Below are 25,057 nucleotides of genomic sequence, written 5' to 3'. Positions count from 1 at the left end.
TTGTACTTAGTTGCTAACTGATGTTGTTTCAGGTTTTTAATTATCTGCGGAAGCTCCAGTAACTCATATGAAAGACTCAAATTACTGGACAGAATTTGAAGAGTGTGAACTTTCTCAGAAATAAGTCTTAACTCCACTGTGGCCTCTTTAAAAGGTCTTGTCTCTGAGCCCAAAAAGGTTTTCACTTCTAACCTACTTTCTTTAGCTGTAGAAATGCAATTCAGTTTTTCCAACACAGAGGTATCCAAGTAGGTCCTTTGGCTTCCGGTGTCCAGGAGACAATTTATTTCCAACTGACTATTTCCCTTTCCTACTACTATGTTGATTACAGGAGACATGAAACCATAGCTGTAGTCATTCGTATGTACACAGGTGTCCACACGCACCTTGCCTCTCTTGTCTGGGCACATTGCTGTCACGTGGCCCTTAACAGTGCAGCTGCTACAGCTACTATTTTTAGCTGTTCTCAAAGGGCACATTGCTCCCCTATGTGTCTTTTTTAGGCATCTAAAACACAGCCAAAGTTCTTTGCACCTTGTAATCCGGGCTTCATGGGAGGTGTAGCAGGGACAATTTTCCGAAGAATGTTCGTGCTTTTTACAAAACTCACATTTTTGTGGTTTTCATTCCACTTTGGCATTGAAAGCCTTCAGGGAGAAATGTGATTCTTCTTCACTTTCTTTACTAAGTCTAGGTGGGGGCCTCAGCTTGGTCACAGGGTGCTGTTCAGGTTTTCTAATAATCAAAAAACGCTTAATAATTTCTGGTGTCTTCAACAGGATTATTGATAATGTTGGATAGGTTTTTCCAGAAATCCTGATCAGTTCATTTTTTATGTTGGATGGTAATTTTGCAAACAATACCTGAGAAATTATTATGGCACCTGCCGACTGGTCATCATATGTCACAGCTGTATGATGCTCTAAGTTCCCATACGTCCGCCTGCGTTTTTATCATAAAGTCCTTCAACCCCACCAAGTCTTTTGGACTCTCCCAAGCGAAAATCTAACATACCTTGGATTATTTCGCCACGTATTTCTTCCTCATCCAAGTATTGTTCTTTCAACAATTTTAGAGCCACTGGGTAACTGTCTTCGGTGACGGACAAGTGGTCAATAAGTTGAAGGGCTCTACCCTCAAGAGAACACCTAAAAAATATAGCTTTCCTGATGCCGATGGTATAGACATTGCACAATTCTCAAACTTAGTGAGAAAGTCCTTAAAACTTCTTCTATTTCTTTCAAAATCCCTTCCACTGAAATGTGGCCCTTTCAGTTTGATTTTAAAAGGTTCTACTGAAAAGGAAGAATGTGCGGTTGGGTTGGAGGATTTGGTTGCTTCTCGGATACTAGTGGCTTCCTGACTATGAGGGTTGAAGGTTGGTTCAACGTTGGTGGACCTCCTATCTTCTATAGGGACCTCTGAAGTATTTCCTTCACTGACTGTCTGTACAACTCCCAGTCTCTGTCGTACCTCTCTCTTAAATCTAAACAAAGCTTGAAAAAGTTCAGCAAGCGATTCAGCTTCTTCTTCTGCAGATAGTTGCTCCTCCATACTCCAAGACACACCCTCTAGCTCCTCTAGCCATCCTTCTATATCCTTTTCAAAGGATAAAAACACATTCAAGGATAGAGGTTCTTCTTCCATACCCACCACTGTCGCCCTTATCTTTCTTTGAAGAAGGGATAGCCTTCTCTCTAGTTCCCTCCGAGTAATAGGGTCGTTAATTTTTTTTTTTTTTTTTTTTTGTGTTACGTTGCAAAGTGTCGGATTTTATCCGACTGAAGGGGGGGGGGCGTTTCTGCAACTCAACGGCTAAACCTGAACTCGACGTAGAAGGAAAAAACAATGAAACTCGTAACTTGTGTGGAGAATCCTTCTCGGCTAACTGGAGTTGCAACGTATTGCCTCGTTGCTTACAACGACAAATTGTCTTTGTAGTAGTAACTGTGAAACGTAACTTGACTAAACAAAAAAGTCCAACTAACACATCAACCATAGGGGTGTTTTATAACCCACAAGTTGATGCTACGCAAAGTTCAGTCCAACCCACATGATGGACAACAAAACTACTACTACTATAAAATCAGTCGACCAAGCACTTTTTTTAAACCTTTTGCTTGAACGACTGCCTCCCAGAATTCCACTGCCTCCCCCCTCCACATCGAGTTCCGGTCAGTAATAATTACCACATAATTTCTCTTTTAAAAGTGGGTTTATTTTCTTTATGGATTATACTTCCAAAATAAAACATTAAAAGTTTTTTAAAAGTAATAGAAATTTTTTTTTTTTTTTTTTTTTTTAAACAGTAATGAATTTTACGAACTCAATATTTTTCAATTTTTAAACTTTAAAACTCTATCAAAATTTTTCTATCGATTCTATTTTTACGATATTTTCAGGGTCAATGTGAAATTTTATGCTCTTTCCAATAAACCGAATATAATATTTTAGACAAACGTTTTTTTTTAATTCACGCCCCCCCTCCATTGCCTATTAAAAAGTAAATAATTAATTTACTCACCAAAGTTTTATATATCACAAATCGAAGAGAAAAGGTCAATAAATAATATATTCAAATTTAAAACAAAAAAAGTAGTGTTTTTTTAGAAATTTACCTGTAAAGTTCGAAGTTTAAAACCTTTTTTTTTTTAACCACGTTGTTTATTTTTTCTTTTTTTTTTTTTTAATGAAACCTTGGCCCTTGCTCCTTTAACTGAAAAAAAATTAGAGCTTGAATTACATTTTTCGAGTAGTTATAAGCTTGGAAAGACAGGAGGTTGAATAATTCACGCCTCCCATTTTGAAATGTCTATTAAAAAGTAAATAATTAATTTACTCACCAAAGTGTTATATATCACAAATTGAAGATAAAAGATCAATAAATAATATATTCAAATTTAAAACAGCAAAAAAAGTAGTGTTTTTTAGAAATTTACCGGTAAAGTTAAAAAAAAAATTTTTTTTGTTTTTTTGTTTTTTTTTGTAATGAAACCTTGGTCCTTGCTTCTTTAATTGAAAAAAAAATTAGAGCTTGAATTACATTTTTCAAGGAGTTATAAGCTTAGAAAGGCGGGGTGGAATATTCAATATTTTTCACAAAATTTCTGACACACCTACCGCCCCAACATTTAAAAATGTTAAATGGTATTCTAATAGGTGAATGTCGGCGCATTACTTGCGGAAAAACGGTTAATTAAACTGCAGAAGCACCGGTTAAGCCACACAAGTTCTATAATTGAACCCCCCCCCCCAACAAAAAGAACAAAAAACATAAAAATGTTTGGTGCTTATGTACCTATTTACAATGTCTCCCCACGGGACAGAGTTAGACACCAGGGTCGTTTTTTAACGTGGAGTTGTCTCAGTTGTAAAGGATTTCTCCTCCACTGAAAGAGAACGAGAAATGTAAGTGCCGCATCTGAAGAACAGATACTACACTTTGATCTTGGCCAAAGAAAATGCGTGAACTCGAATTAGTAGAAAACAAAATATTTTTCTTGTATATTTCAGCATGCTGAAAAAGAATCTGAAAACCGTATCCGTCGCAAATTAATAGTTTTGCAGATATTAATATTTTTTCCAACGGATTATTTTCTTTATATAATCACGTATGCCAACAGACTGAAGAGAACTCCTATTTAATTTTAAAAATCATCATTTTATTAGTTTCCGTAAGTAAAAAGTAAATATCACAAGGCATCATTGTATTTGTTTATGGAATTTCGGTTCTTGCGTTCGCATGCTCACGAGTGTAAATTGATGTCACATTGCGGAGGAATTTTTAGCAGGCATTCTTTTTTATATAAAAAAGTTTTTAAATGTGGTTCATTTTTGTGTGTTATGTAGTTTTTAACGTTTATTAATTAATATAAAAAACGAAGTTTTCATTGTGTAATAATAAAGAGTTACTTGCCCTTGGTTAATATCAGGGGGAGTCTAAATAAAGTATTTGATGTGAACGGACGCGTTTCTGGTTCTTTCCTTCCTCCTCTTAAATGTAGTAGCAGCGGTCACCACGTGGTAGCATAGAAATTACAGGGACCCGACGAAACATGGTGTCAGATTGGGATAAATTTTTTTTCTTTCGGTAATGAAACCTTATAACGAGAAAAAAAAAAAAAAAAGGATTAACGTCAACTATTTCAAAAAGAAATATGTTTAGACTTCAGCCCCCAGAGCGTTTTGACTTTACGCAACCAAACTAGTGGAGGACATGGCGAGAGCGATTTCAACGTTTTCGGAGTGCGACAAAATTATATGAAGAGTCGCCCGATACACAAATTAGCACGCTTGTGTATTGTATGGGACTGGACGCAGAACAGATATATTAGTCGTTCTCTTTCAAGAAAAAGGAAGATGAAAAGAGTTTCGACGTGATACTGAACAAATTTGAAGGCCACTTCATGCCGAAAAAAAATATTATGCACGAGCGCGCAAAATTTCACCTCAGAATACAAAGTGAAGGCGAATCGATAGAACAATTTATTCAGGGACTTCACGAACTATCGGAAAACTGATTTTCTATTTTCTACAAAAAAATGACCAAATAACAGACAGGCTGGTCATCGGGTTAAGAAGTGGAGAGCTATCCGAAAAAGTACAACTTAGAGACGACCTAAGCTTGGAAAAGGCTATAGAAATAGCACGCAGCTACGAACAAGTGAGACAGCAAATGGCTGAAATGAAGGAAAAATCGGTTGACGCAGTAAAACAAAACGAATGGAAACAAAATTATCCACAAAAAGAAACGCAGCAACAGAGATGTGGAAAATTTAACAAAAAACACAAACGGCAAGATTATTGTCCAGCAAACGGAAAACGATGTCGAAACTGTGACAAAATAAATCACTTCGCGATATGTTGCAGATTCAAAGCCCATAATGTCAGAGAAGTGGAAAAACATACGACAGAGGATTACTTTCTTGGAGCTATTTATAAAAGAAAAGAATTCAGAGAAAATGCAATAGACCCATGGTACGTGCGGTTAAAGGTATATGAAAATAATTTAATTTTTAAAATCAACACCGGAGCGGACATAAATGTTATCAGTTACGAAACGTTTCGTAGCTTGAGAAAAAACCCTGTTTTGAAACCAGCATATGATATATACAAAAGCCTCGGAGGTATATTGAACTGTATAGGGAAGTTTACGGTTGATACGAGACATAAGGATAGCAGATACTCATTTGAAATACATGTTATTGATAGCAGTACAGACAACTTGCTATCGAGAGAAACAGCGTATCGAATGAATTTGGTTAAATTTGTGTCGAATGTAAACAAAGGGGAGGTAACTGGAGTCATGAAAACAGACTCAGTGAAAATAGCGTTAAAAGACGGTGTTTGACGGTATTGTACCCCGACGGCTAGACGGATAGCATTTCCCATTATGCCAAAAGTAAAGAAGGAACTTCGACGTTTAGAGGACGATGGTGTGATCAAGAAAGTCACACAACCAACGGATTGGTGCAGTCCAATCGTTCCGGTGAGAAAACAAAACGGAGAAGTACGATTGTGTGTCGATCTAAAAAAATTAAATTCAGCAGTAAAACGTGAATATTATATGCTGCCGAATCTGGAGGATATATCACCCAAATTGAACGGCTCAGTGATATTTTCGAAACTGGACGCAGCCAGTGGGTTTCACCAAATTCCATTGGCAAAAGAGAGTCGGTTGCTTACGACTTTCATAACCCCATTCGGGAGATATTGTTTTAAAAGATTGCCCTTTGGAATATCATCAGCACCGGAAATTTTTCAACGGAAAATGTCCAAGCTTCTAGAAAATGTGGAAGGTATTCACGTCATAATAGATGACATATTAATTCATGGGAAAACGATGGAGGAACATGATAGAAGGCTTACAGTAGCACTAAAAATAATAGAGCAAGCAGGAATAAAATTAAACAAAGAGAAGTGCGAATTCAGGAAAAGTATTATAAAATACTTTGGACACAGCATATCAGCTAAGGGGATACAACCCACTGAAGAACGGTTAGAAGCGATAAAAAAGTTGTCTGCCCCTACATCAGTCACAGAGCTCAGAAGATTTTTGGGAATGAGTCAGTATCTAGGGAAATTCGTGCCTAACTTAGCAGCGGCATTACAACCAATGCTGGAATTATTGAAAAAAGATACGGTTTGGGCTTGGAATGAACCTCAAGAAAAGTCATTCCAAAGTGTTAAAGGAGTATTGACATAGGCACCGATATTGACTTATTATGATCAAAAAAAGCCCATCACGATTAGTGCGGATGCGAGCAGCTATGGACTTGGCGCTGCCATTTTCCAAGAAGAAAAGAAAATATTGAGAGTCATAGCTTATGCCTCTCGTACGCTGACACAAACAGAACAAAACTATGCTCAAATTGAAAAAGAATGTTTAGCGAGCGTATGGGCCTGTGAGAAATTTGACAGATACATCGCAGGACTAGATCAGTTTTGTCTTCTAACGGATCATAAACCTTTGGTACCATTGATAAATACTCAGGATCTGAATAACACTCCTTTGAGATGTCAAAGACTGTTTATGAGACTTAGGAGATACAATCCTATAGCAGAGTATGTTCCTGGGAAACTTTTGCTGGTATCAGATGGACTGTCTAGAAGTCCAACCGAAAAAGCAGAAAGCACCACGGAGAAAGATGTAGAAATGTATATAGACACTATCATAAAGACCAGATCAGCTACTGATAGAAAATTAAAAGAAATTAGGAATGCTACATCTAAGGATTCAAAACTACAGGAGATTATCCATTTAACATGAAATGGTTGGCCGAGCAAGGAGGATAGATTAAACAAGGGAGTTAAACCTTACTTTAACTTTAGGAATGATCTATCAGTTCATCAGGAAATTTCATTTTATCAAGATCGAATAGTGGTTCCACAAAATCTCAGAGCAGAAATATTACAAGCAATACATACAGGACATCTGGGGTTAAACAAATGCCGAGAACGAGCCAAAATGTCAGTATGGTGGCCGAGAATATCACAAGAAATAGAAGATCGCATTAGACGATGTGATGTTTGCAATAGTCATCGTGCTGCAAATCCCAATGAAACATTGAAACCAACTACTTTGCCAGATAGGCTGTGGCAGAAATTGGGGACAGACATCCTAAAATTGGAGAGAGAATATTACTTAGTCGTAACAGATTATTTCTCCTGTTACTTGGAAATCGCGAGATTAAATCCACTAACCAGCAAAACGATAATTGGGAAATTACGAGAAATATTTACTCGATGGGGAATACCTGAGGAGATCGTAAGTGATAATGGAGGACAGTTCACAAGCACATATTTCAAAGAATTTGCAAAACAATATGGATTCACACACACCACAGTGAGTTCGCATTTCCCTCAGGCGAATGGAGCTGCCGAAAGCGCAGTGAAAATTGCGAAAAGAATATTACGACAGCCAGACATATTTCTCGCATTAATGGCTTACCGTAGTACACCAATAACTGCTACGGGAGTTAGCCCAGCAGAACTCTTGATGGGTAGAAAAATTAAAACAACTTTACCCAGTCATCCAAATAAATTAAAACCCAAATGGCCAAATTTACGAAAAGTAAAAGAGAGAGATGGAGTTTACAAAACAAAAAGTAAAATAAATTACGATAAAAGACATGGAAGTAAAGACTTGAAACCACTAAGAGTGGGAGACAGAATCCGAGAGAAAACGGATGAAGAGAAAATGTGGAGGAATACTGGTATAGTCACAGCAACAAATAAGAAAAATAGGACATATACAGTAAAGTTGAACTCTGGAGAAAGTCTAAAAAGGAACAGAAAACATTTACTACCTATTTTGGAAAACGTAGACAACTCCTCCAGAAGAAGCGAAGTTAAGCAAAAACAGGAGACAACTATATCAAGCAGAGGACGATTATCAAAAAAAACGAACTACTTGAAAGACTTTGTTTGCAAAGATAATAAATGTTACCGTTTGTAAATAAAGGTTAAAACTGTTTGTAAATAAAGAAGAAAAAAAAAGGATCTTGACAAACGGAGATGTGTAATAATAAAGAGTTACTTGCCCTTGGTTAATATCAGGGAGAGTCTAAATAAAGTATTTGATGTGAACGGACGCGTTTCTGGTTCTTTCCTTCCTCCTCTTAAATGTAGTAGCAGCGGTCACCACGTGGTAGCATAAAATTACAGGGACCCGACAAAACATTCATGAGCGGTTTACAAAAACGTAATAAAACTGCAGAAGCACCTGTTAAGCTATACAAAGTCTATAATTGAATACCCCCCCCCCCCCAAAAAAAAAGAATGAAAAACGTAAAAATGTTTTTTTTGTAAACCGGTTGTGAAAACTTACTGACAGCATTATTTTTACTATTAAATGAGGTGAAAACTTCTTTTTTTTTATTTTATGAAAATATTTCTTGTGATTTAAATGTCTGCCATGTATTCATGCGCCTTGTGAAATGTCACGTAACTACCGCTTATGCATAGCGTAAATGAAGTCAGTGAAGTGGTGTCTGTACGCATGCACAATCAACCAACTTACGCAATTATAGCTGATTTTACAAAGAAAATAATCCGTTGGAAAAAATATTAATATCTCCGAAACTATTAATTTGCGATGGATGCGCTTTCCAGATTCTTTTTCAGCACATCGAAATCTACAAAAACAATTTTTTTTTCCTACTAGTTCAAATTCACGCTTTTTTCAAAATAATACCAATTATTCAACTTCTTTCCTTTTCAGAATAAAGAACGCTTTCTCAATCGAGCTGCATCGGAGCTGATGCGTATTTCGCTATAGAGGTCTCACTCGTGTACGTCCACCTTTTTCAAATATATCGATAAACACTGTATGATTTTTGAACCGATTACAGTGAGTAGAAGCACTAAAAACTTATCCAGTTAGGTAGAAAAGTAACTTATATTGCCTTTGATTACATTTATTTGATATATATTTGATTTTTGACCATTAATACTCCCTGAAACGCGCGGCGTCATGATGTCCGTGGCTGCGTAAAACGTCGGAGCCGATGCGTTTTTCGCTATGGGGGCCTCACTTGTGTATGTCAGCAATTTTCTTTAATTTATAACGTTTAATCGGTTGAAAAGTATGCAGTGTTTATCGGTATATTTGAAAAAGACACATGGCAGCGACCTCTCTGTTGGATACATTAAGTTTGTGAAAATGAATTCAGACTAAAAAAACATACAAAATACTGTTAGAAACTCACTCAATATATGTTACTGTGACATAGGCTGACATATATTTGGTGGTTTTCTGACGGTATTTTGTATAATTTTTTAGTTTGGACTCATTTTCCCAAACTTAACGTATTCAACAGTGAGCTAGCCGCCATTTGTCTTTTTCAAATATACTGATAAACACTGCATGTTTTTCGAACTGATTAAACATTTTACATTAAATAAAAACACTAAAAACTTATCCAGTTAAGTAGAAAATTAACTTATCTTGCCTTTGATAACACTTATTTGTTATATATTTGTTTTTTGACAACTTTTTCGAATCTGTGTATAGTAAAACAAACCCCTAAAAATAAATTTAGGGCAATAAAAATTGCAACATTTTAAAGTGTTTAAATAATAAAAAGCTAGATGGATCTGAACGAGTTACCCCCCCCCTATAATTTTTATAGTATGTTTTAGTATGTAGTATAGTTTTCAAGTTGGGACTGTTTATTCTGAAAGCCGTTCATAACATGAGGAGGTTGGGGGTGTTTATATTATGATGGGTTAGGTCATAAAAATATACCAACTGCAGAATACCAGTTAAAATTTGGTGGGGGTATTCTCATTCAATTCTGTCAAAAAATATTTATATTAGTGACCTAGCAAGGCCACAGGAAACAACCAAGAAAAAAAAATAATAATAAAAATCCGAAGCAAAATTCATCCCAAAGCAGCAAAACTAAAGCTGGCTTGCCATGACACTATATATACAAATGTGGGCAAATTTGTCATATTTTATTGGTTTGAAAATATAGGTTCTTTTTTAGTAATTCTCATAAAATTTTAACCATAGAATAATATTATAATCTTCAAAAAGTCTGCAAATTTTCATGTAGTTTCATCCCATAGAACTAAGAATATGAGCATTTCAATATTCAATTTACCTACAAGTATAGATATATCCATAATTATATATATATCACCTTTTTTGGCAAATTCGAAATCTCAGTGACTATTGATTAGAATTTAATAAATGAAGGCTCGTTGGAAAGCTAATGACCTGAATTGTGTAGTGGGCTATGTGATATTTGACCTTAAGGTCGTTACAAAAAGTAGGGGATTACTTTTCTTTATTAACGTAAAATGAGCACCCACTTTCTGGCCACCTTGGGGAGGGGATATTGTGGCCTGGTAGACCAACACAAAACCTACCTTAAAAAATTTGTTTTGATAGGTTTTCAGGTGTGCTGAAAACAAATATTGCATTTAAATTTTCTGCAAATAAGTATTTTCCCAGGTATTAAGCAAAAATATGTGCGTACAACAATGGCTGTCACTTATAACATAAAGAATTACATTGCTTAATACCCGGAAAAATACTTATTTGCGGAAAATTTAAATGGAATATTCATTTTCAGCACACCCGAAAACCTACAGAAAACAATTTTTTTAAGGTAGGTTTTTTTGTTGGTCTACCAAGCCACAATTACAAAATAAACACCACCCCTAAAAAAATAAGAGATACCCCCCCCCAAAAAAAAAACAGGTGGCTCTAAAGTGGGTGTTCATTTTACGTTAAATTGATATAGAAAAGTGTCACCCACTTTTTAAAACTATAATTTCTGCATATCTTGGAAACAACTCGAAGTTGCTGAAAATAAAAATAGGTTAAAATACTGTTATTTTCGTTTTCAACACCCTTCAACCTAAAAGTGATCATTTTAAAGGAATTTTTGTGGGGGGAAAGATACTGCCCCTTTACTAATATTTCAATCATAGTCATTTGTTTTTATATTTTGCATATGAATTACAAAATATCTGATATTTCCCCAAAACCTTTGGCTTTGATGGAGGGGAGACTAAAACTTGTTGCTATGGTTTCAAATGCTCTGAAATAATAGCAAGGGGAGACTTGATTCCAAATATTTCTCACGTGTTATATCTCCCCTCTTTTGGAAATAGGGTACGATTATAAATATACCCAGTATCAAATAATCCTTATACACTGTGAAATTTACTTTATGTATGAAAACCAAAGAGGGGAGATATAACATATGAGAAATATTTGGAATCAAGTCCCCCCTTGCTGTTATTTCAGAGGTTTTGGGTAAATATATATATACAAAATTTACTTACCTTGAAGTTGTAAAAAAAAAAAAAAAAAAAAAATGGACATAAAATCAATATTATGTTTAAAAAAATCACTTTTTCTTGATAATATTTTTTTCTCCATAATATAAAATATATTTAAATGATATTAAATTCCAATATTCCGCAATATGAACTTTTAAACATAGACTTTTTATTAAAGTTTTCCAATATTAAAAAAATATATTCATATAATAGAAAATCTGACTATTGGCAATGTTAAATTAGGAAATCCAGCATCAACCTAAAAGAAATTTATTTTTGATTTGATGATATAATTGTAGTCGGGGCAAATTTATTTGTATGCCTTTTTCAAAAAAATGTACGGAGGCCTCTAATTAACAGTCTCGTTATTTACATAACTTTCGTCAACAGAGAATGTTAAAGTTAATACAATTAATTCTTGTTGAAAAGAAATCTATTTGTTTTACAAAAAGATAAGTCTTATATTATTTTTTATTCATTTTTTATTGGAAATATTTATTTATTCATAAATTTATGTATAAAATGTATAAAAAAAGTTTATCGATTATCTTTTAGCATATGCGTAAATTTTGATTGTTTTGCAGGGTTTTTTTTGTACGTACATTGATAACAGTAACTTTCTGAATAAGGACTTGATATTTGTATAGAAATAACTTATATTAAAGAAAAAAACTATTAAAAAACTATTACTGGTTTATCCTATTATAATGAGGGATTGTATTTTTTTTTAATATGAGCAAACAAACAGAATAATTGATCATCTATTATTTTTTCTTAAATTTTAATGCACAACTATTAAAAATAATTAGAAAACTAAAAAATTAAGATCATAGCTTAAGGCAAAACCTTTGTAAACTTATGGTGATGGAACTTGAAAATAACCAACATTAGCCATTTGAATACATTTATTTATTGTATAAAGAAAAATATAAGCCAATTAATTGAATTAATACATACAGATTAATAAATACATATATATTTTGAATTAATAATTTTTCTAAATCAGTATAATATAAACATAAATATGAAAATCCAATAGCAAAAAATAAACGTTACTTCCATCAACCATTTAAATGCCATTGAGCATCCATATAATCATGGCTACCAAGAGAGTAGGCCAGTGAACATGACAACGTGATGTCATTTCCTGATCAACATGTAGGTATAGAAAGTTTCCAGTGTTCAACCACGTGGCCATAAAAAATATTTTTCATTGCCTTAGATTTTGCATATTTTTTTATTTTCCTAAAGAGAAAAAACAATTCTCCATTTGAATAATTATATAATTGCAGTTATTATAATAATTGCACATTGGGATAATTTTAATTTAAGAAAATATAACAGTAAGTGGGTTGTTTTTGAATTTTTATATTTATCGAAGAAAGTCGAATATTTCATTTTATTTATTTAAAAAACTGCAAAACATAATTTTTATGAGAACTTTTCATTGAATATTTCCAAATAGTTTAAAGTTAGAAGCATTTTTCACAACAGTTTTTTAAAACTAAAACAATTGATAAATTTAATATTTTAGCTCCGGGTGTAATTTATTTCTTTGAAATATATTTAAAACTGAAAAGTTTTTGTTTGTTTGTTTTATAACATTTTTATCTGTAAATAATTTACATGATGAAATGGGAAATGAAATAGGAAATTTTCTATTCACTCGAACACATTCACTTTATTCTTTAAATTCTTTATTCTCTCGAACACTTTATTCATACGAACACAAATCTATCTTAAAAATTCATTAACTAACTAATTTTAATTAAAATTTTGATATGAACTAACAATAAAGAGTACATTAAATTTTAATTAACATATTTTCTTGTGTTTATCTTATAAGTAAATAGTTTCTTATTTGTGCCTTACCGTGCTGAAATAAAGTTATTTAGAAAGCCTTTCTTAATAGGGATAAGCTTTCTAACTATTCTGCACTTTCACTTAACAATTTGATGAAAAAAATAATACCATAAAATTTAACTTGAAAATCCTATCTAAAATATAGGACGATGTGTACACTGCACAAGCATCATTATCATTATTATTATTATTATTATTACAACAATAAAAAAAAAAGGTACTTCATGGGGAATGTGGACCCTGCGTAAACCAGTTTTAATTTAATTAATGGTTGCTCCCTAAAAAGCGCATACGCAAAAGGTTTTCATTGGTTTATTTAATCACAAAAACTTTTTTGAGGCAAAAAATTTAAAAAAAAAAAGGCCAACAGCATTATTTGAATATGTATGAAAAAATAAATGTAACAAAAAAAAAATATTTAGTGTGGGAAATATAATAATAGAAATAAATTAAAATGGAATGAAAATAAAATAAAAACAAGTACGAAATAAAAGTATGAATCAGGTTGAATTAAAGAAATAACAAAAATTCAAAAAATAAATACACGCTCGATTTACAAAAAAATTGAAACCTATTTACACAGGGTCCATGTTCCCCGTGAAGTGCCAAAAAACACTGTAGATGACTTTGACTGGCGTCACACTAACTAGGAGAATGGAAAATCCGAGGTGGGAGAGTACTAACCAGATCTCCACTAGAAGTGTGCAGTTCAAATCTGGTTCCTTGGGAAGGCATTTTGTCACTTGAACCCGAGAAAACACCAACGAGAAATCGATGGCAAATGGCTGTTGCGATAACATGCAATCATCTGCACGAGTGGTCAAGAAGTGGACAACATTGGAAATCTGGGGAGACTTGTTGTCACATGATCTCCAGCGGATACCTTAGGTTACTGCCAGTGAGCGATCACTGATGATGGCCTGTGAGACAACTCCTAGTGAGTGAAATAATATCTCCTCCCAAATTCAGCACATATCGTAGATATTTACTATATTTTCTTAGTTTTTAACCAATGTTCACATTATAGTATGATTGTCTTTTAGTAGTTATGTGAACTTTATTTCCGTATTCATGTATTCTGCACTGATATGAAGATGAAGACTATAATGGAGTATAGGATTCCTAACCATGTAACTGATGAAAATACGCTACACATTTTGATGAAAAACATGAGGAAAAAAATGAAAATAGAAGAACAGAAAATCAAAACTTTAAATGCAATTTCTGTATTAAAAGTAATAGTTATTTAAATGTTTCAACATATAATCTTGTGGGGGAAAATCTAGCTCCCCAATAAGGGGCACTCTGGATAGGAACAAAAATAAAAATTGTCTCAGTAATGAAGGATTTCTCCTCCACCGGCTAAGGATAGAAAAGGTAAATTGTAGCATCAGAACAGATACTACACTGTGATCTTGTCCCGAAAGCCAAGAATCGTTTGTGTTTTATGTTTCTTTAATTGTTTGTTCCCTAAATTCATAATTCAGTTTTATCAGTAATAGATTGTATATTGCTTTAAAATTAAGTAATTTTACATATATGATATTTATATTTTATATTGAATAAAGTTCAGTTTCATTATTAATCGAATTGGGTTCCTTTCTTTTCTTTTTTAACATGTTTTAATGCTCTTTTTAAAAATACTGTCATATAGTATCGACAGTAACAGTTTGACAAATCTTACCTACATTGCCTGCAGATATTTTTCAGTTAACAGGCCTTCTATATCTCGGTGGCCATTGGCCGTGGTATAATCGACACAGAAAATAATGTACACACCAAGTGATGGTGTTGCTGGTATTGTGTAAAATCACAAGTCCCTTGTGTTTTTCATATATTTTTAAGTTTAAAAAAAAAAGAAGCAATTTTTCATGTTTTTCATGTATTACTTTTTTTTTTACATTTGTTTCTTTATATTTATAACTAATGTAAAGTAAACATCTTCTTTTCATGAACAATTTTTTTCCTGTAGTGTGAGGCTGGGACTGGCCAACCATTTTCAACTGATGTCAAAGTGGGATGAAAAGAGACAGTGGATGTGGAAGAAACTTTGCCAACCAGGTAACTTTCTAATATATGGTTTAAGATGGAAACAAAAGAATCATTACCAAATTTCTGTTTCCACATAACCCAAGATGGAAATATTCATCTTATAATAAAGTTGTTAGGAACGGCAGTTAGATACTTAATTTATTGATATTTTTCCCCTTTTAATATTTATCCCAAAGATCGTCTGCTCTTTTGTCATGCATTGATTGTCTGATCAGCATCTTACATCAGATTACAGTCAGACCTGAGCCCATGACATCATATTCAAAGCAAAGCCAAGCAGACGGTGAATTACATCTGGTTCGAATTCTACACAAGTACCAAATTGTTTTCAAAATGACATCGCAAAATCATCACTGTCCGTTTGACCACAAAATTTTATTTTCTTATTTAAAAAGAAAAGTATTTGATCAGTTTAAAAAGAAAAGTATTTGATCAGTTTACATGATTTTTGGTTTTCTGTTCGTCATGGTTACTTACATCATATAGATTTTTTTTTCTTCTGGGACGGAAGATATTTGCATTTTTACTTTTGAAATTATTCTGATGTGGCAATAATTATAGATCATATTTGTGAAGATGTTGTGCTACGCTTAGAACTTGATTTTCTTTAATCTACAAAATATTTATCGGTACACACTTCTGATAAACACTGCCAAACGATTGTTATGTCATTAGCATATGCTGTATTTTTGTGGACATCGGCAATATTACATACCTAATGTGCTTCAACAAGTTATATCTTTTTTATTTGTGGGTCAATTTTTAAAAGAATTACATTGACGGAAAGAGAATAGAATAAGCATTCCAATGATGTTAATTTATTTTTCTTTTATGCGTTCAATGTTTTTATGCTCCAAGTTAAAAATGAAAAAATGGTAAAAAATGACAGCAACAAAAAGGGAAACTGTTTTTTCAATGTTTACGTTTCATATGTTACGTTTGAATACACATGCACGAGGTCAAATTTGATTGGATATGGCTGAAATTGTACAGGCTATATAAGCATAGAAGTCCATCTCTACTGGACTTTGATTTATATTTTTAAAACCACAGGAAGCAAAGTTACAACCGAGCAAAGTTGACAAAAAATATTTAAAAATTGATAAGATAAATCGATATATATCATCCATTTTCATTTAGATAATAGTTTCAGAATTATTTTTATGTATAATATGTAAATATTTGATAATTATTAATTGTGTGGAAATTTCTTTAAAATGTTATCTTTTATAGAAATTCAAATCCACTTAACAGGGGAAAATGGCTCACTATGCGCTCAGCTGACTAAAGTCAGCACATTAACGAGTTTCGTTTGTATTCTCTTAAAAATGAAAAAAAAAAGTTTTTTTCTGCTTTTAAAACGAAAGCAGAAAAATCAGTTTTATTTTTTCTGAGTTTGTCAATTTAAAAAAAATTATTTTCAAGTTTTTCAAATTTGATTTCCAAACAATACTATTTTGTTGTTTTTAACGCTTTTAGTACACATGTACTAAAAGCGTTAAAAAACAACAAAACGTACTAAGTACATGCGTTTCTGTTATTGTATTTATAACTTCTTACTTGTACTTAAGGTAGAATTGTGTTTTTTAGTGGTAAAGAAAAACAAAAAAAACAAGTATATAACAAATAAAAGGTACTTGTGCACTTATGCTACCATGCTGAAATAATAACATTATTTAGAAACCCATTCTTAACATGGAGAAGGAAGGGTGTTTTGCTGACTATTCTGTACTTTCACCTAACAATTAAATAAAAAAGATATCGTGAAACTTGAATTTATTTTTAACTAATTGTCAAGACCATTTTTCTGTAATCTGGAAAACATCCCCGTTTTTATTTTTAACTGAATATATCTAAATAAGTTAAATAGAAATAATAATAATTAGGCGGTTCGATAAATGCAAAAATCAGGAAATTAAATTCAAAACAAATTTTGATGTTTCAGTTTTGATTTTCTTACAGTTTTTATTGCAAACATAATTCAAACCAAGTTCAGATTTGTTTAAGACAAATTCTTTGTAAGTTTTCTTTTTTTCTGCATTCATTCAAGAATCTGTTGCATGTATGAATGATCTCAATATAATTTGAGCAAAGACACATCCATATGCATTATTGATGATGACCTTTGGCTTTGTTAATTGATATTCCTTTGTATTATTTTGTTTTTTTCATTGGCAAGTATTGACTTTTATAATAACCAATATCAACTTTCGAAATAAATGGAAAAATTAGTATTTGTTTTCATTTTATTTTCTTTAATTTTTTTAATAGAAAGGTAGTTTTTTTTGTTTTTAACTTTTTATAAAATAAAATTTAACCTTTTGTGCCAGTTTCAAGATAGCTTGTCTAATTACGTCTAGTGTACAAACACCTTCTGCACAACTAGAGCTTTTTAGGGAATGGCCACATTTTGTCTCCATCTGCTTAAGTTGTCAACTGAAGAATGGCAGAATTCTCTATGCCTGGAACGGACATGATTTTGTCAACTTCTGTTTCTTGGGTCCCCTCTAGCATCCCTAGATGTCAAACTTTGCCATTCAAACTTATAGCCTTGGTTATTTAACTGGTGTTACCAGATCAGACTGTCTGAAGATATTGATTTCCTGATTCAAATGCACTGTATATCAAAGTTTTTGTTACTTTATCTCTTTGCAAAGCTTAATCATGTTCTGCAAAACCAAAAAAACAAAAGCATTTCCCCCTCTATCCCTACCCTTTTCCTTCTTTTACCTCCTCCTTTTCTGACCCAGTCAGTAGGGCATCAGAATATGCTGACTGTTCCCCTACAGAGAGTAAAAGTCCCTCAATAGGGCCACCTGTTGGCTGTGGTGGTAGTCTGTGATGTTTTGGGACGGGATTCTGGTTATTGAGCGGACCTTGATTTAGGTATAAAGAGGACATGGCCTTGCAACACATCACTTTGGCCCTTAGCTGGGATAGACAGACAGTCAGAGAGATCCAATCTGATCATGTGAAGCCCTAATTCAGGAGACAAAATCAACATCCACATAAACACACAGTATCAAAAATAAAATATTCTCGTAACTACTAGATTAGAAGGCAGCGGCTCTAGGGTCAATCGATTTGAAAAAATGGGTATATGACATTGTTGCACTCCCCCAACTTTTCTTACTATTTTCTTAGGTAAGAAGGAAGAACAAGTGTTCATGGATCCCTTCAAATACAAGTATACCATCCCTGTATCAATTTAGCAGATTTTGTATGGTTTTGCTTTTATTTTTGAAGATGTATCATATTTTGTACTGCAATGCTTCTATTTCATCAACATATTTCAGTCCATTAGATCACTGCAAATCCTGTGTGGACAGCTGTTTTCATTTTGGTTGTGATGTCACACAGCATCAATGAAAATTCTGTCTTTGAGTGAAATCACTGTGGCTTACATTGGATAATAATTGGATTGTAATCCGAAAGTTATCCATTTCCTGAATCAAATGGAATTTGGCTATTGGATTAGTCTGGGATCGATCTGGAATTACAATCTTATCTGAAAAAAAAAAGTGCCTAAATCAATTTGTGCTGCTACCATGTGACAGCATTGTGTACAACTAACTAATCTAAACAAAAAACAGCTGATTCTGGCGGAAGCAGTCTCTCCCAATGATTTTTCTTTTCCTTCATTTTCGGTATTTATCACATTTTTCTTTAATAGAAATATGCTAGATTATGATAAAGCTACTTCAGAATATGAAAATCATACATTTATCAAAGAAATTTAGTGGTTTGGATTAGACGAAATAGAAACCAGGGGTTATGATAAGTCTCCAAGTGAAGCAATTAAAAATAGGAATCAAAGAAATTCACAAAGCATCTTTATATATATATAAATATAATATTAATCTATAAATATTTGATACACTTAGGTCTAATTTGCAATTGTAACATAATGAGTTTTTAATAAACTCATTATGTTACAATTGCAAATTAGACCTCAGTGTATCAAATATTTATGCATTAACACATAACCATAATTGTAAAAAGAAAATATCTAGGTCAAATCTTGTACATTGTGTAATGTGACTTTGGTAAATACAAATAGTGATATAATGGTTAGGGTAGGTCGATTTTGGAATGGTAACAGAGTGGGTGGGGGGTGGGGGTTAGTTGCAAATTACCAGAAAAAAGCGACCACAGAATATATTTTTCCTTTAAACATTGTCGATATTTGAGGAAATGACTGTAAATTGTGAAACAATTTAGGATTCTGCTAAGATAATGGTGTTATCAAAAAATGTCAGCCTGTAAAATTAGAAAAAGTGTGGCTGCCGTCAGGTACATCTTTTCATAAAATAGACTGCTTTGGTACTTTGTCTCTCAAAATGCCAAATATCAAAAACCAAATAGATTCTAGCTAAAATCTGTTCCCATAAAATAGGTCCCAAAGATAAGGTAAAAAGATTAGGAAAAATACTGGTCTAGCTAGAGTAATAGCGTAATGATGGCATAAACATATATAAATAAGATAATTATTAATACTTGTTTTATGCTCTATATAACTTAGAAATTCAAGTAAAGTAGATACCTGTGCACTCAAGTAATAATTTGGCCCTAAGTGAAGGGATACAATAAAAGAGATGACAAGCCTTTTTGAGGTACGACTGGTTGAGAGCAGGTCACTTCGTTTTGATCCTTGTCAGTTAGTCAATAGTTAGCAGTTTTTCTTAGTCCCTGAAAGTGCCAACGAGGTAAGAATTCAAAACATTATATATATACTAGACTACCCGTAACCCATTGGCTCAGTATATGTACCAGCTAGCTATGGAATAGTGAGTATATAGACTTAATAAATAATGACGCAATAATTTAACGCACGTGTGTGCAAAAACAAATATGACCACCAGTGAAAACAATCTGCAATTTTAAGTGCATGAAAAAAATTGAATGCACGTGCACATGAAAACAAATATGCTGCCCAGTGAAAACAATACAGAATACATTGGATAATAACAATCTTAATATCAGTGCTCTTAGATTAAATGAAAAATCCATTTTTATAAGAGGGATGTAATCCGGTGAAAAAAATTGAAAAAAATATAACGAAATACAAGGCAGAAGTGTGCATTGTACAGGTCTACCCTAGTTTGTTGTGTGTGTGTGTGTGTGTGTGTGTTAACAGCCTTAAAAATATCAGGAAATAACAATTAACTGATTGGTGAGACATTTTCAAAGCAAATCTTTAAAAAAAAAATGAAAAGTTCCCCCTGCACATACACATGTTTTGAAGTGTTTCTACATTTTCTTTAAATATTTGGAATTCATGACACCTCTCATTCCATCTTCTGCCTCCCTCTTGCCACCCAACTTGAAAAAATTACATGTCTCGCTACGTCGCCAAGAAGTGGGGTCTCATTTCACATTAAATTTATATAGGAAAGTGATACCCTACTCTAAAATGTTAAATTTTAATTATTTAAAAAAAATCGTTGTAATATATTAGCCCCAAAATAGTAGATTTAGATTTTCTTTTAGAAGGTAAACTACGGTGGGTTAGGTTGTAAAAAACCCAAATATATTTTTTTTTAAATATGTAAGTTGATCAAGTAGTTTTGTTTTTTTTTACATTAGAAAAACATATTTGCTTTTTTTTTGTTTGAAAACGGTTCCAACTTGCAATAAAAATACAAATAAAATAATCATTAATAATATTGAATGCAAAAAACGTACAGTTCTAATTTTAATCATGCACAACTTGGACAAAGAAAATATCTTTTTAAAATCACATCAATTGATCATTTTTTAAATTTATTTCTTTTAAACAATCGTCTTATCATTATTTGTTGTTAATTAATAAATCTCACCTATATTGTCTGGATGTATCATAGGCACGGACAAAATAATTGAAAAATAAACAAGTAGTTGTTTTTTTAACCAAATTAAAATCTATTAAAATCCATTATTTTTGAGAGACTATTTTTTTCCAGAAAGATAAAAGCCTGAATTTTATCATGTGAAAAGCAGAATAATATAAAACTTTTCCTACTATTTTAATAGAATTTTAATTTAAAATTTTCCAAAACTACACCATTCACTGTCAATTTTTGTCTCGCTAAAACATTTAAATATTTTATTAAAAGTGTTTTTGAACCAAACAATTTTTTTTTGTCTAAAAAAGATTTAGGATGATTTGCTATAAGATTATGCAAAAATATTATAATATAAGTACCTGAATTTCAAATAATTTGAAATTTTTATATCGCTCCATAGATTTGTGTAGCGAAAGTAAAAAAAAAAAAAAAAAAAAAATTAGTGATAGTTTAAAATTAAGTATGGACACCTGGAGGGGACTAAATAAACTATATTCAGCCATGTATTTTTAACGTTTGATTTGAAGATTAAGTGAAGGGCTTGATTCTTTTTTCATAAGCGATATACATATGTATATATATATATATATATATATATATTTGTTGCCTATATATCCCCCAAAGTTAAGCAATGATGAGGCTGGCCAGTACCAGATGGGTGACCATTTTGGGAATGCTAGGCGTCGTATGTGTTGAAAACAATTCCTGCATCTCGTATCACAGTTGGGCCACCATAGGTGAATAAAGAAGAAATTGCTGATAGAAATTATCATGGTTTTAGCAAAATGCGCAGTTATTTATTGATTTTTTTCTTTTTTGATATTGATTCTTCAAAGCATTTCCTATTTAATGGTATATTAGCAATATTGGGCTCACTAAAAGAAAATTATTAATTTATTTTTCAATGATTTAAGTTGTGTTTTTCGCAAAAATAATGAAAATATATATTTTTTTTGCTTATCTGAAAGATAATAATTATTATTAACATATTCAACGAATTTCACACTTCAAAACACAAAAGATGAAAAATAAAATACATTCAAAATTCGGATTTTTAACCTTAAAATCTGATGCATGTGCAGTTGTTTTTTTAGTTTGTTTGTTTTATCTTTTATTCTCACCCTCCCCACAATACAATATATTTTGCTCAGTTTCGGCTAATTATTTTAAGCATATTTGTACCCACAATATTATTGATTTTTGGTAGATTTTTAAAGAGAGACTCTGTCAAAAATGCTTACTTCCTCCTTTCGTTTTAGCCATGCCTAATGTATCAAGTATTTGCGCAAAAACGGACTTCCTAAACTGGACTCTTAAATCAGAAGGATGGTTTAAACAATTTAATTTTTTTTTTTTTTTTAAATAATTGTTATTTTATCAACTTGCATGAAAAGAGTTATATAAAAGACGCTTAAAACCGTTTGAATTATGCAAATACCACCAGTAGTTCAAAAGTTATGAAAATTTCAAGTGCCAAAATTTAGGCTTTTCCATGGACATTTTTCTTTAGAAAAAGTGGGCTAAATTACGGACCTCAACATTTAAAAAAATTCAGTAATTTCACCACCATTTATTTATTTTTCAAGCTATTCTCATGAAACTTGGCATTCTTATGTAAAATTGTGTGCTCTTTCTGATTATGCAGTCAAATATGATGTATCTCTTTACCATAAGCCATGAATTATAAATTAAGATGTACAAATTTCAATTTTTTTTTAAACTGGTGCATGGTATTATGCAGTGCGTGTTTATTCACGAACAAAACTAAGTATTATAGTGGTATTTAAATATATCTTTATTGAGAATAGGCATTTTCCTGCCTCCTCACCAAAGGAGAGCTTAATATGGGGTGTAGCCATTGAATGCCTAAAGAGCATTCATAGTTGGTATTTACTACTCCCTCAAAGAAAAAAAAAATTTAGTAGATATGAATTAATCTCAGAAATAAATCAAAGAAAATTTTTCATATAGATTTTGGATTTCTGTAAAAGATGGAAATTCCCATAGTTGACCAGAACTTATGCATTTTGGGACCAATCCAATTTTCAATTTTGTAAATCCTCTCTATCTGGCTTAAAATATACCCCTATTTTCTGAGATGCAATTCTACATGAATCCTTGATGTAACTTTCACAATACCAGGAATCTTGATAAGCAAAAACTATATATTCACCAGTTGATGGTAATTTTTGTCATTTCTATTGTTGTTTTATTGAAAATTCAATTATGTAAACAAAGAAATAAAATGGTAATTTTTTACCTTGTTTCCACCTTAACATTTAAAATGATTACTTCTATAGGTTTTAGGGTATGCTGAAAACTAATATCGCATTTAAATTTTCTGCAAATAAGTAGTTTTCCGGATATTAAGCAATGTCATTTCCTATGTTATCACTGGTGGCCATCTTGGAATGCGCAAGCGCAACCCCAAGAAACTATGCGCAAATGCGCGTAGCGTACGAAGATGGCCACCAGCAATAAAGTAAGAAATGACATTGCTTAATATCCAGAACGCTACTTAACTGCAGAAAATTTAAATGTGATATTTGTTTTCAACATACCCGAAAACCTTAAAAGGTAGTCATTTTAAAGAAAAATGTTAAGGTGGAAACAAGGTAAAAATTTACAAAATACATCACAATGAAATTCTTTATCGAACCGCCTATTTATTATTATTATTTAGATATCCTCAGTTAAAAAAAAAAAAACAGATTTGTTTTACAGATTCGAAAAAATGTTCTTGACAATGAGTTAAAAATAAATTCAAGTTTCACAATATCTTTTTTATTTAATTGTTAGGTGAAAGTACAGAATAGTTAACAAAACACCCTTCCTTCCCCATGTTAAGAATGGGTTTCTAAATAATAACGTTATGTTTTCATCACGGTAGCATAAGTGCACAAGTACCTTTTATTTGTTATATATTTGCTTGCTTTTTTTTTTTTTTTGTGACCACTAAAAAACACAATTCTACCTTAAGTACAAGTAAGAAGTTTAAGGCATGTACTTAGTACATTTTGTTTTTTTTAACACTTTTAGTACACATGTACTAAAAGTGTTCAAAACAACAAAATAGTTTTGGCTCAGTATTGTTTGGAAATCAAATTTGAAAAACTTGAAAATAATTTTTTTAAATTGATAAACTCAGAATAAAAAATGACTAGTCTAGTAAGACGAAAACAGAAAAACAATTTTCAATTTTTAAGAGAATACTTTAGTCAGCTCAGTGCATTAGCGCTTAGCGAGCCGTTTTTCTGTAAGCAGATTTGAACTTTTTAAACGATAACATTTTAAAGAAATTTCCACACAATTAATAATTATCAAATATTTACATATTATACATGAAAATAATTCTGAAACTATTATCTATATGAAAATGGATGATATATACCGATTTATCTTATCAATTTTGAAATATTTTTGTCAACTTTGCTCGGTCATAACTTTGCTTCCTGTGGTCGTAAAAATATAAATCAAAGTCCAGTAGAGATGGACTTCTATGCTGTAAAATTTCAGCCATATCCAATCAAATTTAATCCCGAGCATGTGTATTCAAACATAACGTATAAAATGTAAACTTTGAAAAAAGTTTCCCTTTTTGTCGTTGTCATTTTTTACCATTTTTTCATTTTTAACTTGGGAGTATAAAAACATTGAACGCATAAAAGAAAATTAAATTAACATCATTGGAATGCTTATTCTATTCTCTTTTCCATCAATGTAATTCTTTTAAAAATCGACCCACAAATAAAAAAGATATAACTTATTGAAGCACATTAGATATGTAATATTGCCGGATGTCCACAAAAATACAGCATATGCTTGTAATGCTATATATATATATATATATATATATATATATATATATATATATATATTCATTAAGATTGAAATATAGAGTTTAACATTGTTTGAGTTAAGCATAACATAAGGGGGGATTACTTTCCTATATAAATTTATGGTAAAATGAGCACCTAATTCTTGTCCAACTAGCAATCAACGAGACATGCAATCCGTTA

The 25,057-nt window shown here is 32.0% G+C and overlaps 1 protein-coding gene across 11 annotated transcripts in view; it reads left to right on the top strand.

Annotated features, from left to right (window-relative positions):
* LOC145242427 (WD repeat-containing protein 25-like) overlaps positions 1–25,057 on the top strand; it is a 357,383-nt gene that overhangs the window by 119,778 nt on the left and 212,548 nt on the right. For 10 of the 11 annotated variants that reach the window (XR_013862730.1, XM_080105483.1, XM_080105482.1 and 7 more), the window contains exon 2: positions 15,134–15,222. The exons of the other annotated variant lie outside the window; for it this stretch is intronic. Coding sequence is in view for 9 of the 10 variants with exons in the window: in XM_080105483.1 (XP_079961609.1) it covers positions 15,181–15,222 (42 nt within the window). In the remaining variant the exon portion in view is untranslated. The remainder of the gene's footprint in view (positions 1–15,133; positions 15,223–25,057) is intronic. 11 annotated transcript variants of the gene reach the window in all.

The sequence above is a fragment of the Euprymna scolopes genome, chromosome 21 (assembly GCF_053919585.1).
Source record: "Euprymna scolopes isolate OS-2025 chromosome 21, ASM5391958v1, whole genome shotgun sequence".
Classification (NCBI taxonomy): Eukaryota; Metazoa; Mollusca; class Cephalopoda; order Sepiida; family Sepiolidae; genus Euprymna; species Euprymna scolopes.
Note: the sequence above shows the minus strand (reverse complement) of the source record. Positions and strands in the feature narration are given on the sequence as shown.